Raw genomic sequence first — 14,554 nt, 5'->3', positions numbered from 1 at the left:
TGCATGCTGTATCTTTCAGAGTCTAGTCTCTCCCCATCTAGTGTATGAAGCCATGGCTTAAGAACTCAGACATTACTTTTTGACTTCATAGTAGAACTCTGAAAGACAAGCTGTCGGCTCTCCATTTGTGAGTTCTAGGAAGGCATCTTATCACATAACCCATGTATATATTGCCTGTACATTGTTTTTGTCTACAGAAACAGTGGATTTTTTAAAAATATGCCAAAGATTTGTTACCTAATTTACTTCTAGATCTTTTTGTTTCTTCCTACTCATTCATACTTTTTTTTTTCCCGTTCCAAAAAGATAATGGAGAGTTCATTTTGGCCTTATGACTCAGGGCACCTCATCTGGTGAATCATAATGGGTCTGATGGTGGGTGGGTGTGATAACTGGGAATGGTTTTAACTGTAACAGGTTAACATTTTAAGGATTTGCAAATAGAATTGGGGAAAGGAATGGTTCCCACAGCCTGTAGCTTCTGTTTCTAGAGGGAAGAGCTCCGTTTTAAAAGTCTACACTTTCTCCTCCATTTATCTATATTTCTGTATCAATGAAGTGCTGTTGGAGGACCATGGTGGTCCAGCCTTTTATCGGGGAAACTGGGTATTAAGTTCAAGGTGGTAGTAGCTAACTCTTAATGTAGCCAGTGATTTTAGTTTATCACATTTAAATAGCTTTTACTTCATGGTGCATAATGGATAAATCTGTAATGCCTAGACCTAGTTTATGTATTGGACAGCTTATATAGTTCATTAGTCCGTTCATATAAAGGTTCTAATTATGGACATCTTGTAAATACTGTTCAGGAATATGTTCAGTGTCACCTCAGGTTTTTATGTGAAGTGGCTTCTGTTTATGAGTTATTTTCAAGCCACTTATACAGGTTAACTGAGCTCCCCACTGTTCTGGGACATGGCTCGTGTATTAATAGGGAGGAAAGATTTTCCAATTTGAATATACCTGCCACACTCTGCACAAAAGCAACTTGCTTTTGTCTGTGCCCCAGTGAGCTTATTTTCTAGCATGGACATGTGCGTGTGTACACGTGTATAAGTGAAGTCTGATAAAGTGCTCTCTATTTAATTCTTTCATGAGGTATCAGGTTCATTATCTGCAATGGTTGTGTTCAGCACACACGAAGGCCTTAGCGATTGTAGGAGGCATAAACTACCAGCCGCGCAGTAGCTGCTCTAGAGCCTTTTCTACCCAAAGTGCCTCTCTAGAAGGACAGGAGCTAATGGGACTCTGAAAACATGGAGAACCCCGGGAATTAGAGCATGCAGATGTGTGAGAAGCCTGCTTCTTTTAAGAGAAGTAAATGTGCAAGGAAGTTAGACTTTAGTAGCGTGTGCTCAGTCATTGCTCTCATTGTTCACTGTGTGCCAGGCACAGCGGCTGCCCCGCAGTCATCCCTGCAGGCCTGGGAGGTGGGCTCCGCTGTGAACCCCATTTAATACATGTGAATATTGAGCTGCAGTGGAATGTGCTGCCCAGGGCCACTCAGCTCAGTGAGATGGAGCCAGGATTCGAACGTAGATCATCTTCTCTGGGACCTGGGGTTTAGGAGAGGGCTACATTCTCTCTGACGTTGTCCTTGATTGGTCCTTTTTAGATGGCAACACTTGGGGAAGCTCGCCTAAGGGAAATGGAAGCCTTGCAGTCTCTCAGGCTAGCCAATGAAGGGAAGCTGCTGTCACCTGTCCAAGATGTGGAGCTGAGAGTCTGCCTGTGTCAGAAGGCCCCAGCTGCCCCCATGATCCAGTGTGAACTCTGCAGGGATGCTTTCCACACAAGCTGTGTGGCGGTACCCAGTATTTCACAAGGCCTCCGAATCTGGCTTTGTCCCCATTGTCGGAGGTCAGAGAAGCCTCCATTAGAGAAAATTCTGCCCCTGCTGGCCTCCCTGCAGCGTATCCGCGTTCGCCTTCCTGAGGGAGATGCACTTCGATACATGATCGAAAGAACGGTGAACTGGCAGCACAGAGCCCAGCAGCTGCTCTCATCAGGGAACCTCAAGTCTGTGCAGGATCGAGTGGGCTCGGGACTGTGGTATAGCAGATGGCAGGCCTCAGCGGGACAGGTGGCCGAGACAAATAAGGTGAGTCTGGACTTGTCTCTGCCAGTTCCTGGGATCTGCCCAGCTCTGTCCCTTTCCCTAATACCTTTGCTCTGGGACGGCTGCTGCTCCTGGCAATGGCTTGATACCAGTGCTGGTACCAGTGCTTGGTACCAGTGCTGACTGTGCAGCTCTCCACTTCGAGGGCTCTGTGTCCCTGCCGTGTTGTTTTCGTTTCCTCTGCTCCCGGCACTGGGAAGATGTTTCTCAGGCAGTCTACTTCTGGAGAGCAGTTTTCACCTTTTCATAGATAACGTAGCTATCTACGTTTTCCCATTCTGTGGGATATATACTTAACGTACTTGAATTTTTGGAATTTTTGCTTGACTGGTTTTTCCCCCCCTGCTTCCTCTCGTGTAAGTCACTGACTAGAGGGGAAGGTGCTTTCTGCCTTGTGTCTCTTACTGCCCCTTGAGGAAGGAGTAGGTTTTGAAGTGTCTGAGTACTGTGTTGCTTCTGAGGAAAGGCAGTGGCTTTCATACCAGCCGTGATCTTTCTGCTATAAAAGCCAGATTCTCCTGACCATCACTGGGGTGGGCAGAGTGTTTTGTCTTCTTCCATAGAAGGTGGCTGCAGGAAAAGAATGTGAAATCGCAGAAAAGTAGAGTCAGGAGGGCCGTATTCATTTGTCTTAGGAGTTTGACCTGATTTTCAGATCTCATACAGATTTTTCTAGCCGAGATCTCATAGCTTGCTTGTGCTATACTAACACAGACAGTGAATTATGAGTTAAATTGTTCAGCCGACCAAAGATAAAAGATAAAAAAATTGATTTCTATCATATATGTTTCCTTGTTTTCTTCTACATTTCTTTCCAGGCTTGTGAAATACAGGCAGTGCCTGGCACTTAGCAAATGATGAATTAAATTCTTGTTGCATAGGGTGAGTTGTGGTCATTTGGGTAGCCTACAGGGGAAACATGTCTGCTCTTTACGTAAGATAGGCTAGAAGTTTACTTCTATTGATAAAAGGAGAGGACATAACTCGTTTAACTTATTTACTAGTTCACAGTCAAAGGAGTGTTTCTCCTAGCACTTTTTAATAAACACTGAGGAAGGGAAGAAGGTGGACATGCATGAGATCTGGCAGTTCCTCGCTCGGTTTGCTCAAAGGGGCACATGTCTGTGTTCATTGTGTTACAGCCTTCGTTAGGAGAATTACATAGGGAATACAAGGCTGTATGATCTGTCCTCATGCAAAGAAAATGCCTTATCTCCCAATGGTGGTCTTGATCTCTCTGGAATCAGTCCAGGTAAAACCAGGAAGACTAAAGGCTTGTTGGATATGAGTTGATTTAGCTTGATCTAAAATAGAGACTTCTTTCAGTTGGGAATTGAAATCCTTCTTTCCTGTTTACCTGCTTGATAACCCAGACTACATTCCCTGGACTAGTAGGAGAATTTTTAATCCTGAAAAAGCCTTTCTTTTTTTTTTTTTAATTAATTTTATTTTTTATAAACATATAATATATTTTTATCCCCAGGGGTACAGGTCTGTGAATCGCCAGGTTTACACACTTCACAGCACTCACCATAGCACATACCCTCCCCAATGTCCATAACCCCATCCCCCTCCCAACCCCCCTCCCCCCATCAACCCTCAGTTTGTTTTGTGAGATTAAGAGTCACTTATGGTTTGTCTCCCTCCCGATCCCATCTTGTTTCATTTACTCTTCTCCTACCCCCTTAACTCCCCATGTTGCATCTCCTCTCCCTCATATCAGGGAGATCATATGATAGTTGTCTTTCTCCGATTGACTTATTTCGCTAAGCATGATGCCCTCTAGTTCCATCCACGTCGTCGCAAATGGTGAAAAAGCCTTTCTATAAAATGTTTTCCTTCCATTAGGTGTCTCAGCCTACTGGCACAACATCCTTCTCCTTGCCTGATGACTGGGACAACAAAGCCTCATACGTACACTCTCCCTTCTCCACTGGCCGAAGTTGCATCCCCCTCCATGGTTTGTATTTCTGATGAGGAGGAGCGGGGAGGGCTGGGCTAGAACAAGTAATCTTGCAGTAGGTTTTGTTGTTCAGGTCCATAAAAAGACTTTATCTTCAGATTCGGATATGGGTTACTGTGTATTTGCAAGGTAGGAGAATGATCATGCTTTAAGGTTATAAATGCAAAACAAACAGAGAAAGGCTTTAACACACTGCTTTCAGGGACGAAAGGGTTAATCCCGTGCCAGCTGACATTTAAATACCAGTCATTTCAGTCAGATGCCACGTCACGGGTTCTGCTGGGATCTTACACATAGTCTATACTTGAACCCTACCTCCTTTTTTTTCTATGTTGACTCTTGAACAGCACAGGTCCACTTAAACACAGATTTTTCTCAATAAATACATGACTGCAAATGTATATTTTCTCTTCCTTCTGATTTTCTGAAGTCTTTTCTCCTCAGCTTACTTTATTCTGGAAATAGTATATAATACATAAATATACAAAATGTGTCAATCAGCTTTATTGGTAAGGCTTCCAGTGAACAGTAGGCTGTTAGCATGAAGTTTTGGGGAGTTGAAAGTAATAACGGATTTTCAGCTGTGCAGGCACGCAGCCCCCCTGACTCCGTTGTTCAGGGGTCCGCTGTGCTTGTGTGTACATGGCTGTCCCAGGAGTTCTGCCTGGAGCCACAACGGGAGTTCTGACCCTTAGTCAGGCCCTAGTAGTATTTGTTTAATAATGGGGTTGGAGCTACTCAGTTCACCCAGACTGCCCACGTCTTGCCCCTGTTCCCTGCTTTCTGTTGAAGGCAGAAGCTATCCAGGCAGATGTACGGCCTCTTCCATGTTAGCTGTAATTGAAAGTGAAGATGGGATTCCGTGTAGAATTAGTACTTCCCCAGTAATCAGAAGCCTGAGAAAATCTTGTTTGGGCTCTTACTATATTATGGCTTTAAACACATTATGTGAACCTGACTGCAACTGAATATAATTTCCCAAGGAGAGAGTGGCAGTGGTTTGAGGGCTAGTCCTGCTTTGCTTGCATGTCCGCGTCCATGTGGAACACCCTCCATTTGTCGTCATTACGCTTTGGTGTGTTCTTTGACAGGTGTTAGTCCAGAAGTGAATGAACTGTTGATGGAAGCCCAGTTGCTCCAGGTATCCCTTCCTGAAATTCAGGAACTTTACCAGACTTTACTTGCAAAGCCAGCCCCTGCTCCGCAGACTGATCGAAGCTCACCAGCTAGACCCAGCAGTGAGAAGGTGCGTGTCCGCCGGGCAGCCGGGGAATACAGCCTGGCGTGGGGGGCATCCCGTCGAATTCGTTCAGTGAATGGGATTCTGTTTTCCATCCAGCAAAGGATGCAGACTTCTACCTCACAGCCTCCTTTCCTAAGGCTGTGATAAGCAGAAGGGCGGTAGGCATCACTCTGGCCTCACATCCTGGAGTTTGGTGCTGTTTTTTAAGTGACTGTGAATTTTTTTTTTTTTTTTCCTTTTAGCATGGTGCTTTTCATCATCTCCATATGATAATAGCTAGAAGTAGAATTTTTTTCCTGTAAGAGAAAGACTGTAGAGATGAAAATAAAATTATAGCTGGGAAGGCTTTTGGTATAAAGCTTTCAAAACTTAAAGAATATCTTGGAGTTAATGTTTAACAAATGTTTTAACTGCTCTAACCCTAACAGGACAGCTGGTGCAAGGACTGGGTCATCAGACTGAGGGGGCCTGTTTTGAGTGCTGACTTACTTGAAGGGGATAGATACCATGTATGTCCTACGTCTTAGCTTAAAGATGCTGCTACTCTTATGTTAGTGAGCGAGCTGACCTATAACATTCAGAACTCCTGATGAGGGCGCCTGGGTGGCTCAGTGGGTTAAGCCGCTGCCTTCGGCTCAGGTCATGATCTCAGGGTCCTGGAATCAAGCCCCGCATCGGGCTCTCTGCTCAGCAGGGAGCCTGCTTCCCTCTCTCTCTCTGCCTGCCTCCCTGTCTACTTGTGATCTGTTTGTCAAATAAATAAATAAAATCTTTAAAAAAAACAAAAACAAAAAACCTCCTGATGAGAATGTAGTCAGGGTGAAGAGAAGAATCTCATTATCAACTATCATTTAGAATTTTATTTTTTTTTATATTTTTAAATTTTAAAAAGATTTATTTATTTATTTGAGAGAAGAGAACGTAGAGGGAGAGGGAGAGCAGACTCCCCACTGAGCATGGAGCCTGACGTGGAGCTCGATCTCACGACTCTGAGATCATGACCTGAGCCTAAAACAAAAGTCAGACGCTCCACCAACTGAGCCACCCAGGTGCCCCTAGAATTTTATTTTTCATTATGATACCAAATAGTAGTGTAGCACCATTATTGATGACGTTCATTTAAGGCACTTTATTTCTTTAAGGGGTCGGGATGTATGTCCTTAAGGAACGTATCAGCACAGTTCCTTAGAAGTCCATAGGTAAGAGGATAAGCATATACACCTAGGTAGGAACTACATGGTAGTCTTTTACTCCTGTAGTTGGTGAAGAGAAGAATGTAGGCATCTCCCCATCTTCTGCTGCTAATTTGAAAGCTAATCATGTCTTTAACATTTCCTTTTCCTACTCTTTCTTTTGATAGCACTAGCAGTTAAGTTAGCTAAACCCAAACAGGTTGTCCTGTAGTACGTGAGAGGACGTGGTAGCAGGGGTGTTAGGATGCGGGTTTGGGTTTTTTTGGTTTGGTTTTTTTTGTTTTGTTTTGTTTTGTTTTTTTCTTCAGTAAGTCTTCTCTACACCTGATGTGAGGCTCGAACTCACCCCCAGATAAAGTTGAGTGCTCTTCCCCGACTGAACCAGCGAGGTGCCCCGGGTTGCAGGCTTTTTTTTTAATGTTGATGAGAGATCATCCGGTTTCTCATACAGCTAATAATTCACTAGTTTGAGTAACAGGCAGACGGACGGCTAAAATCCAATTTGCCTATCTTCCACCTAGAATGAGTGCTGCCGCGGGAAGCGAGACGGAATCAACAGTCTTGAGAGAAAACTGAAGAGACGCCTGGAAAGAGAAGGCCTCTCCAGTGACCGATGGGATCGAGTTAAAAAAATGCGGACCCCCAAAAAGAAGAAAATCAAACTGAGCCACTCCAAGGACATGAACAGTTTCAAGTTAGAGAGAGAGCGTAGCTATGAGTTAGTCCGTTCTGCCGAAACTCATTCCCTGCCCTCAGATACATCCTATTCCGAACAGGAGGACTCTGAGGATGAAGATGCCATCTGCCCAGCTGTGAGCTGCCTGCAGCCAGAAGGAGATGAGGTCAGTGAGGTTTGGGCCATAGAGGACGTGCTTTCCCTTAACTCAGAAACCCTGTAAGCTACACCTCATCTCGCTGGGTCTTTCTCTCCTGCTTATCTGCTTTGAGCTGATCTGAATGGATTGCTCAGCCCTCCCCCACTGATATCTCTGCTCTTACATCGTTCCTGGGTCTTCTCCCTTCTCTTGAAGAAACTCTTATTCTTCCCTTTTTCCTTTTCCTGCTCTTCCAGCTTTCACCTCCCGGCGCTAAGAAGGTGGGAGGGATGCTGATGTAATGCCCTTTTGCTTACTTATCACAGGGCGGCGCTGTCTTAACCCCAAAGCAGTCACGACTTGAAGAATGGCTTTGACTTGGTTGCTTTGGCTGGTGGGCCAGCTACACTCATGTGGCATAGCTGTTGTGCCGGAGGTCCCAGTGGTGGGACGGTGGCCGTTGGTGGCAAACGGCCTGAATATCTTGAGGCTGGCCTGCCCAATTTCGAATCACATTTTTTCCTCTGAAAACCCCGTCTCCCTGCTCTTTGTAACCAGGTGGACTGGGTCCAGTGTGATGGCAGCTGCAATCAGTGGTTTCACCAGGTCTGTGTTGGTGTTTCTCCAGAGATGGCAGAGAAAGAAGACTACATCTGTGTGCGCTGTACTGTGAAGGACGCACCAAGCCGAAAATAAAAAACACAAACACAAACACCCCCCACCCCCAACCACTTAATGTAATTCAGGACTCCAACCAAGAAGATTTCTTCAATTTCTCAGCAAAGCTACAGGACTGGTATTCAGACCAGCCTGTAAACGGTGCTATTTCTATTCCTTACGGGATCATTTTTCCAGAACTCTTTGAAAAAAAGAAAAAACAACTAAAAAATTTTTTGACACTTTTTGTATTTTTTTCCTTAAGAGCTGTTTGTGGTTGTTGAGGTGTGAAATGCTGACTGGTTTTTTTGCAGGGGTTTCCAGCAATTTGGAAGGCATTGGAGCTTTCACCTTTTCATGTACAGCATTAAAGTCTTACCTCTGTCTGGGATTTACCGGCTTAAGAGTCCAACTCAGTTCCAGTGCCCAGAAGGGCTCCAGAGATTCCAGTAAATCCTCATTTGAGGAATTTCTCTCTTGTTTACTCTGTTACCATATTGGGGAACTTAAGTTTTTCACTTTTGGGGTTTTTGTTTGTTTCTTTATCCACTTTTCTTTTTCCTGGTAGACTAGATTTATTTATCAAAGCAATAACTTCTATGTTGGTTTCAGTGGCTGGAATTAAAACAAAACAAAACAAACTTCCAAACAGTGTGTTGGTGCTTTAGCATTTGGTTGATGTACAGAACACAAATGTCTAGTTTCTAGTGTCACTGATGAACTAGTGATGTAGAAAAGAGACTGCTCTGTAAGTAATTGCCACAGCTGTATTTTGGCTTTTCCCCTGCCCCTTCCTTCCTCTCCTACTATTTTTTTGGTAGCTTGTATCAAATGTTGCAGTTTATATTGTGGAATAAATCCTTGGTCCTAATTTAACACTAAATGCTGGTTATTTAGAGCCATTAGACTACAGTTTCATACGCCCCTGTACGTTGTGGGCCTGGAAGAGCAAGAGGGGGGTTGCTTGCTTTGGCCTCTGCCCAACTAGGCTACAGCAGCGGTGGACGGTTCTTCTGTACCTTATTCTGCTTGGTGGGCCATATGCCTCCCGTCTCTACTAATCAAGAACCCCACCTAGTCTTCAAGGAACAGAACTTGTCTTTAAAGCCATGATGCTTTTCAGTAAGCTTTTCAGAATGGTGGCAAAGCATTCCAGTCCTCCTCGTGAGAATGATGTCTTCATTATATTGGAATTGACAGGAAAACCTGGTTTAGGGTTAAGATGTCAAAAGGAAATCTAAGGAAGATGGTCCTTGCGGAGGGCTGGGAAAGTGTGGGTCAAGGGACAGCTTGTCAACATGCAGGCTCTGCCTCCGACACGTCCTTCCCTGTCTCTGACTCTAGCTGTTGTTACTGGTTGTCCATAGTCCACAGTCTTTTTCCTCCTCTCTTTTTTAAAAGGCTCTGTTCTGCAGTGAAGAAGGCCTTCTGCTGAACAGAACAGACCCTTGCTTGGGTTTTCATCTTCTGTTGGTCATAGTTATCCACCACCACCACCCCCCATTCTATAGCCGTAAACCAGGAGATGGGTAGAACTAGTGGGTCTTGAATGAAAGAAAACAAAAACAGCAATTTGTGATGTAGCAGAGATTGAAATGATGCAATTCAAATAATTAAATCTCTTTAAGAATGACTTGCAGTTGTCTGCAGTTTTCCCACAGTTGTGATGTCTGTCCTCATCTGTTGAGGGTTCTGGGGCCAAAAGAGAAGAAGAGTCTCCAGGGGACAATCTGGAATAATTGTGCTTTGGCCTTTTTTAAGTATCCGAATTCTTAGAACCCCTGACACTGGGACAGGATGCCAGCTGTCCCAATTCCATTGCGAATATAAGCTAAAAGGATACACTGCGGTTAAAATAAAGCCTTTGCCTTTAGAGAGCTTTTGCCCATCTGGTATGTACCTCCTGTGCCCCCTCCTCGTTTTTCTTCTCACGTGTGGGTTGTCCACAGTCCCTGACTACAGCGTTCCCAGTGAGGTAGCTTCTCTGCCCCTCTGAGTCGGGGGGAAGGGCAAGAATGTGTGTATTTACCCCCCCCCTCCCAGGAGAGAGCCTCTGATGTTTTCACATACGATGATACTGAAGTTGGAGAGCGCGGTCACCTGCCCACTGTTAAGAACCCAGATCTCGACTGCAGAGTGGTATTATCTAAAAACTTGTTTACGGGGTGTTAGCTGTGAAGCCAGCCTGTGTCCTAGAGAAATTTCTGCACCTGAGAAAGAGGAGAAAACACAGAGAAACTGATGCTTCATCTCCGTAGTCCTGCAGCTGCATGAGGTGTGAGAAGGAAGGACCGTCAGCCGGATTCTGAGCTGGGAGGGGGAAGGAGTCTAGTGAACTCAGCGCCAGAGGGCGGATGAGTGCCCCTGCCTCATGCCGGTGGCTCTTGTGTTTTGTTTTGTTTTTTTTTTTAAAGATTTTATTTATTTATTTGACAGAGAGAGATCACAAGTAGACGGAGAGGCAGGCAGAGAGAGAGAGAGGGAAGCAGGCACCCTGCTGAGCAGAGAGCCCGATGCGGGACTCCATCCCAGGACCCTGAGATCATGACCTGAGCCGAAGGCAGCAGCTCAATCCACTGAGCCACCCAGGCGCCCAGCTCTTGTGTTTTTGTTTTTCCTTCTTCCAAATCAGACTAGAGGATTTCTTACATGGACTCAAGAAAGGGCTTGTTTCTTATGTAGGCTCTAGGCTGGAGAAAGGTTGTGTAATTTAGACTAGCTGTAAAGGAGTTAGACTTATTTTCACAATTTCATTTCAGCATCGTGGGAGGTGGAACTTATTTCTTCTATTTCAAGGTTAGCCTAAAGCCAGAGATGCTGTCCATGATGGTGGAAGTTGGTAAAAGCCTGCATTTCCGTGCTTCATTCTGCCATACAGAGCTTCAAAAAATGCTATATAAAGATCTTGAGACTTTAGGTCTTCCGTTTTGACAGAAGTATCTGGGATTCACTTAATTTGCTGTTAAAATTAACCTGACCCTTCAGGTATTTATGCAGGATAACCGTGAGAACAAAGTGGAGGCCTACCTGGAAAGGGGGTAAAACTTGGTGTTGCATTGTACGTTTTGTTGAACTCTGAAGGCCCTTTTGTAATGGGTTTCTGCCTCTTCTGTTTTTTCATAATCTTGCTGGGTATTTGGCACTGTATTAAGACCTGCCTCAGGCTTGGATCAGGCACTGAGTGATATTTTGTGCTCCTGGGTGTTCTGGGCTTAGTCCTGCCTAGATTTCTTGCTATATAGCACAGATTGGAATGGATTTAGCACAGATTGGAATGGATTATAGATGCTATTATATACCTGTAACAGGAGATAGAATTGAACGACAGATACTTCAAGAGTCATTACCCATCACCATTCAGTATCTGTGCTAGTCTATGATAGGTGTCTACCTATATTAAGAGGCCTTTCATTGCCATATTGATGTAGAAAACACAGTCCTCTTCTGATGAAAGTTTACCTGTTGGGAAGAAGAGCTGAGGAAAACAGTGAAGATCCCAGTGCCTTGATTTAGCCCCATATGAGAGTCGGAGTCTTTCTCAGCTCCTATTTGGGCACCAGAGCGATGGCTTCACACCTTTTGCCCCTGTCATCAGCCCCTTGCATGTAGCTCCTCAGTCTTCCCAACTTTCTGAGAGGTTCCATGTGTAACTAACTTGTAATTGAAATGTTACTGAAAAGCTGCCTAAACAAAATATTGTATAAAGTAGGAACTTGTGTAAAGTAATACTGTTGTAAATCCATTTCGAAAGTATAAAGAATTAATTTGTAAAGTGTATATTTCACGTCTTCCAAATTTATGTAAAGTTTTCATGTTATCATGATTGCTTACTTAGGAATAGATCTTTACATTTTTGTCAGTATGAATGGAACCCAGCAACAGGCCATCCAGCTCCCTGTCCTGGCTCTGGGTTAATTGTAAAGAATGGAGGGCTGGGACATGGTGGGTTTGGACATGTCTTTTATTTTCAGGACAACTGCTGCATTGCCATCGAGGGATGGAATTGTGATGTCATTTGATCTGTTCCAGGTGAGTGGAGGCCAAAGGACTATTCTTTGTTTCCCCTAAGTTGGAAAAACAGAGAAATTAAAAAGTTGCCTTTCTGGGGAAACAAAAGTTATTATTTTTTTAAATAAATGCCCAAAAGCACCCTCTCCAAAAAATAAAAAAATAAAAATCCAGCTCCCAGCAGTCTCCTCCCCACTCAAAGTTAGACAGGAGTGCACGTTCTAGCCCTGACTCCTCCTCTTGTCCCGTGCCAGTGGTTTCTCACCATAATTTTAGTGGGAATTTAAACAAAAGCCGCTTTTACATATGATTGGGATGGGTAGTTTAACAGTTAAAAAGTCAGTTGAGTGTGAAAAAGTTGTACATTTAAGCTGGCCATACAGCATAGTTATCCTACATATGCTTACTAATAAACTCTAAAAGTGAGGAAAATTATGGTTAGAAGGCAAGGGACCTGGGCGCCTGGGTGGCTCAGTGGGTTAAGCCGCTGCCTTCGGCTCAGGTCATGATCTCAGGGTCCTGGGATCGAGGCCCGCATCGGGCTCTCTGCTCGGCAGGGAGCCTGCTTCCTCCTCTCTCTCTACCTGCCTCTCTGCCTGCTTGTGATCTCTCTCTGTCAAATAAATAAATAAAAATCTTTAAAAAAAAAAAATGGTGATTAAAAAAAAAAAGAAGGCAAGGGACCTTCATTCACAATAATCATAATGAATGATCTATGATTTTCAGCTTGAACTTTTTAAAAGTGAACCCTACTCTAACATGGGGCTCAAATTCCGCACCCCAAGATCAAGAGTCGGCGTGCTGCACTGACTGAGCCTGCCAGGAGCCCTAGCATGGACTTCTTTTAAAATGCACAAAGAATTTAGACATTGTGAAGGAACTGGACTTCAGGATTCTAGATAATTTACTCATTTCTCCAATCTATAGTTTGACCTAAATCTAATTTAATAGCAAGTTTTATAAGCATCTCAATATTCATGTCACTTGTATGCCTAATGTGGGACTCGAACTCACAACCCTGAGGTAGAGAGTCACATGCTCTACTGAGTCAGCCAGTCACGTGCTCTACTGACTCCCCCAATCTAGTTTTTATACAGGTTCTTTTCACACATTTCATTGGTTGTGTAATAATGAGAACATAATTACTTGCACAGATGAACTAGTATAGGATGAGGAGCAAATGCGGCTCCACAGGTGATCAGAAGGGAGCAAATTACCAGCACTCTACAGGCCAAGACCACCAGTGCCTTTTACAGAAAGTACAACAAGCTTAGCTTAAGCTAGACTTGGTCCAGCTCTTGTGAGGCTTTCTTAGCCGCTCGGAGGAGGCTGTTGTTAGAGATAACCTGTAGCCTCTGGAGCTGGCCCTACGCGCTGACCACTTAGCGCACAGACAATTCTGTTCCTTTAATGCTAACGGAGTCCCTGTCATGGTCACTGTTCCTTAGGGTGACGTCTCAAGGTGAAGGTAGCAAGTATCCCTATTTCACAGGTGTGAAAACTAAAGCAAGCCAGTCCTAGGTCAGGTGGGCTTAGGAATGTGAGGAGACTGATCTGGAAGAACCAATCCCTCAGTGTGGTTTGTTGGTTTCTGGTCTGGGGCTCTTTGAGTCTCAAAGGACTCAGCATATTGGCTCCTGGCATTGGTGACCCCACTTCACCCTCTGCCCCAGCCCCCACCTTCCTCTTGTCTCCAGACAGTAGGCGAGGAGTGGGCAAGTATGACCGAGGTCGTAGTCCCCAGTGGGCCATTTGTTCTGTTGTGACTATGGTTGTGAGAGGCTTTTTATTTTCTAGAGATGACATGATCCAGCAGCCATCACTAGCCTTGAAGTGGCCACTCCTGAATGGGCAAAATGCCCTCAACAAGTTTCGTTTTCCTGACAGAACACGGTCCATAACGTGTGTCCCATGAGAGTGCTGGCCCTGCCAGAGACCTGTGTGTCTCCTCAGGCAGTTAGTTTCATGAGCGGAGGCAGGTCATGGGCACAGGCCTCTCAAACTTGTGTATGCCTTGCAAGATGACTGAGCATGGCAGGTGGGAGTGTCCAGGCTGTTATGATCTCTTTTTTTTTTTTTAAAGATTTTATTTATTTATTTGACAGAGATTACAAGTAGGCAGAGAGGCAGGCAGAGAGAGAGAGAGGAAGCAGGCTCCCTGCTGAGCAGAGAGCCCGATGTGGGGCTCGATCCCAGGACCCTGGGATCATGGCCTGAGCCGAAGGCAGAGGCTTTAACCCGCTGAGCCACCCAGGCGCCCCTGTTATGATCTCTTTGTTGCTGTCCCACCTCGTCACCCCACCCAGAGAAATTCTTCAAGGGGGGAATAGGCAGCTTAGAGTGGGGCTTCTTACTGAATCCAGGGGAAGTGGTGTCCAGAAACCAAAGCAGAGGAGAGTCTGAAGAAGGAATAAGTCAGTGTGGGCGCTCTCTTGATTAGGCAGCTGCCTTTGGCTCAGGTCATGATCCCAGGGTCCTGGGATCAAGCCCTGCATCGGGCTCCCTGCTCAGCGGGGAGCCTGCTTCTCCCTCTCTCACTGCCTGCCTCTGTGCCTA

At 44.9% G+C, this 14,554-nt stretch overlaps 1 protein-coding gene across 3 annotated transcripts in view; it reads left to right on the top strand.

The window, feature by feature from the left end:
- The window catches only part of KDM5B (lysine demethylase 5B), an 84,994-nt gene extending 76,128 nt beyond the window's left edge, over positions 1–8,866 (top strand). Inside the window, exons 23-28 of one of the 3 annotated variants that reach the window (XM_047704576.1) lie at positions 1,616–2,101; positions 3,968–4,079; positions 5,174–5,328; positions 5,754–5,834; positions 7,040–7,360; positions 7,892–8,866. In XM_047704576.1, the coding sequence (XP_047560532.1) occupies positions 1,616–2,101; positions 3,968–4,079; positions 5,174–5,328; positions 5,754–5,834; positions 7,040–7,360; positions 7,892–8,029 (1,293 nt within the window). In that variant the 3' untranslated portion in view covers positions 8,030–8,866. The other 2 variants (XM_047704579.1, XM_047704578.1) reach the window with 2 other exon arrangements.
- The last annotated feature ends 5,688 nt before the right edge of the window (positions 8,867–14,554 follow it).

The sequence above is a fragment of the Lutra lutra genome, chromosome 15 (assembly GCF_902655055.1).
Source record: "Lutra lutra chromosome 15, mLutLut1.2, whole genome shotgun sequence".
In the NCBI taxonomy this organism is placed as follows: Eukaryota; Metazoa; Chordata; class Mammalia; order Carnivora; family Mustelidae; genus Lutra; species Lutra lutra.
This window is presented reverse-complemented; position numbering and strand designations above follow the sequence as displayed.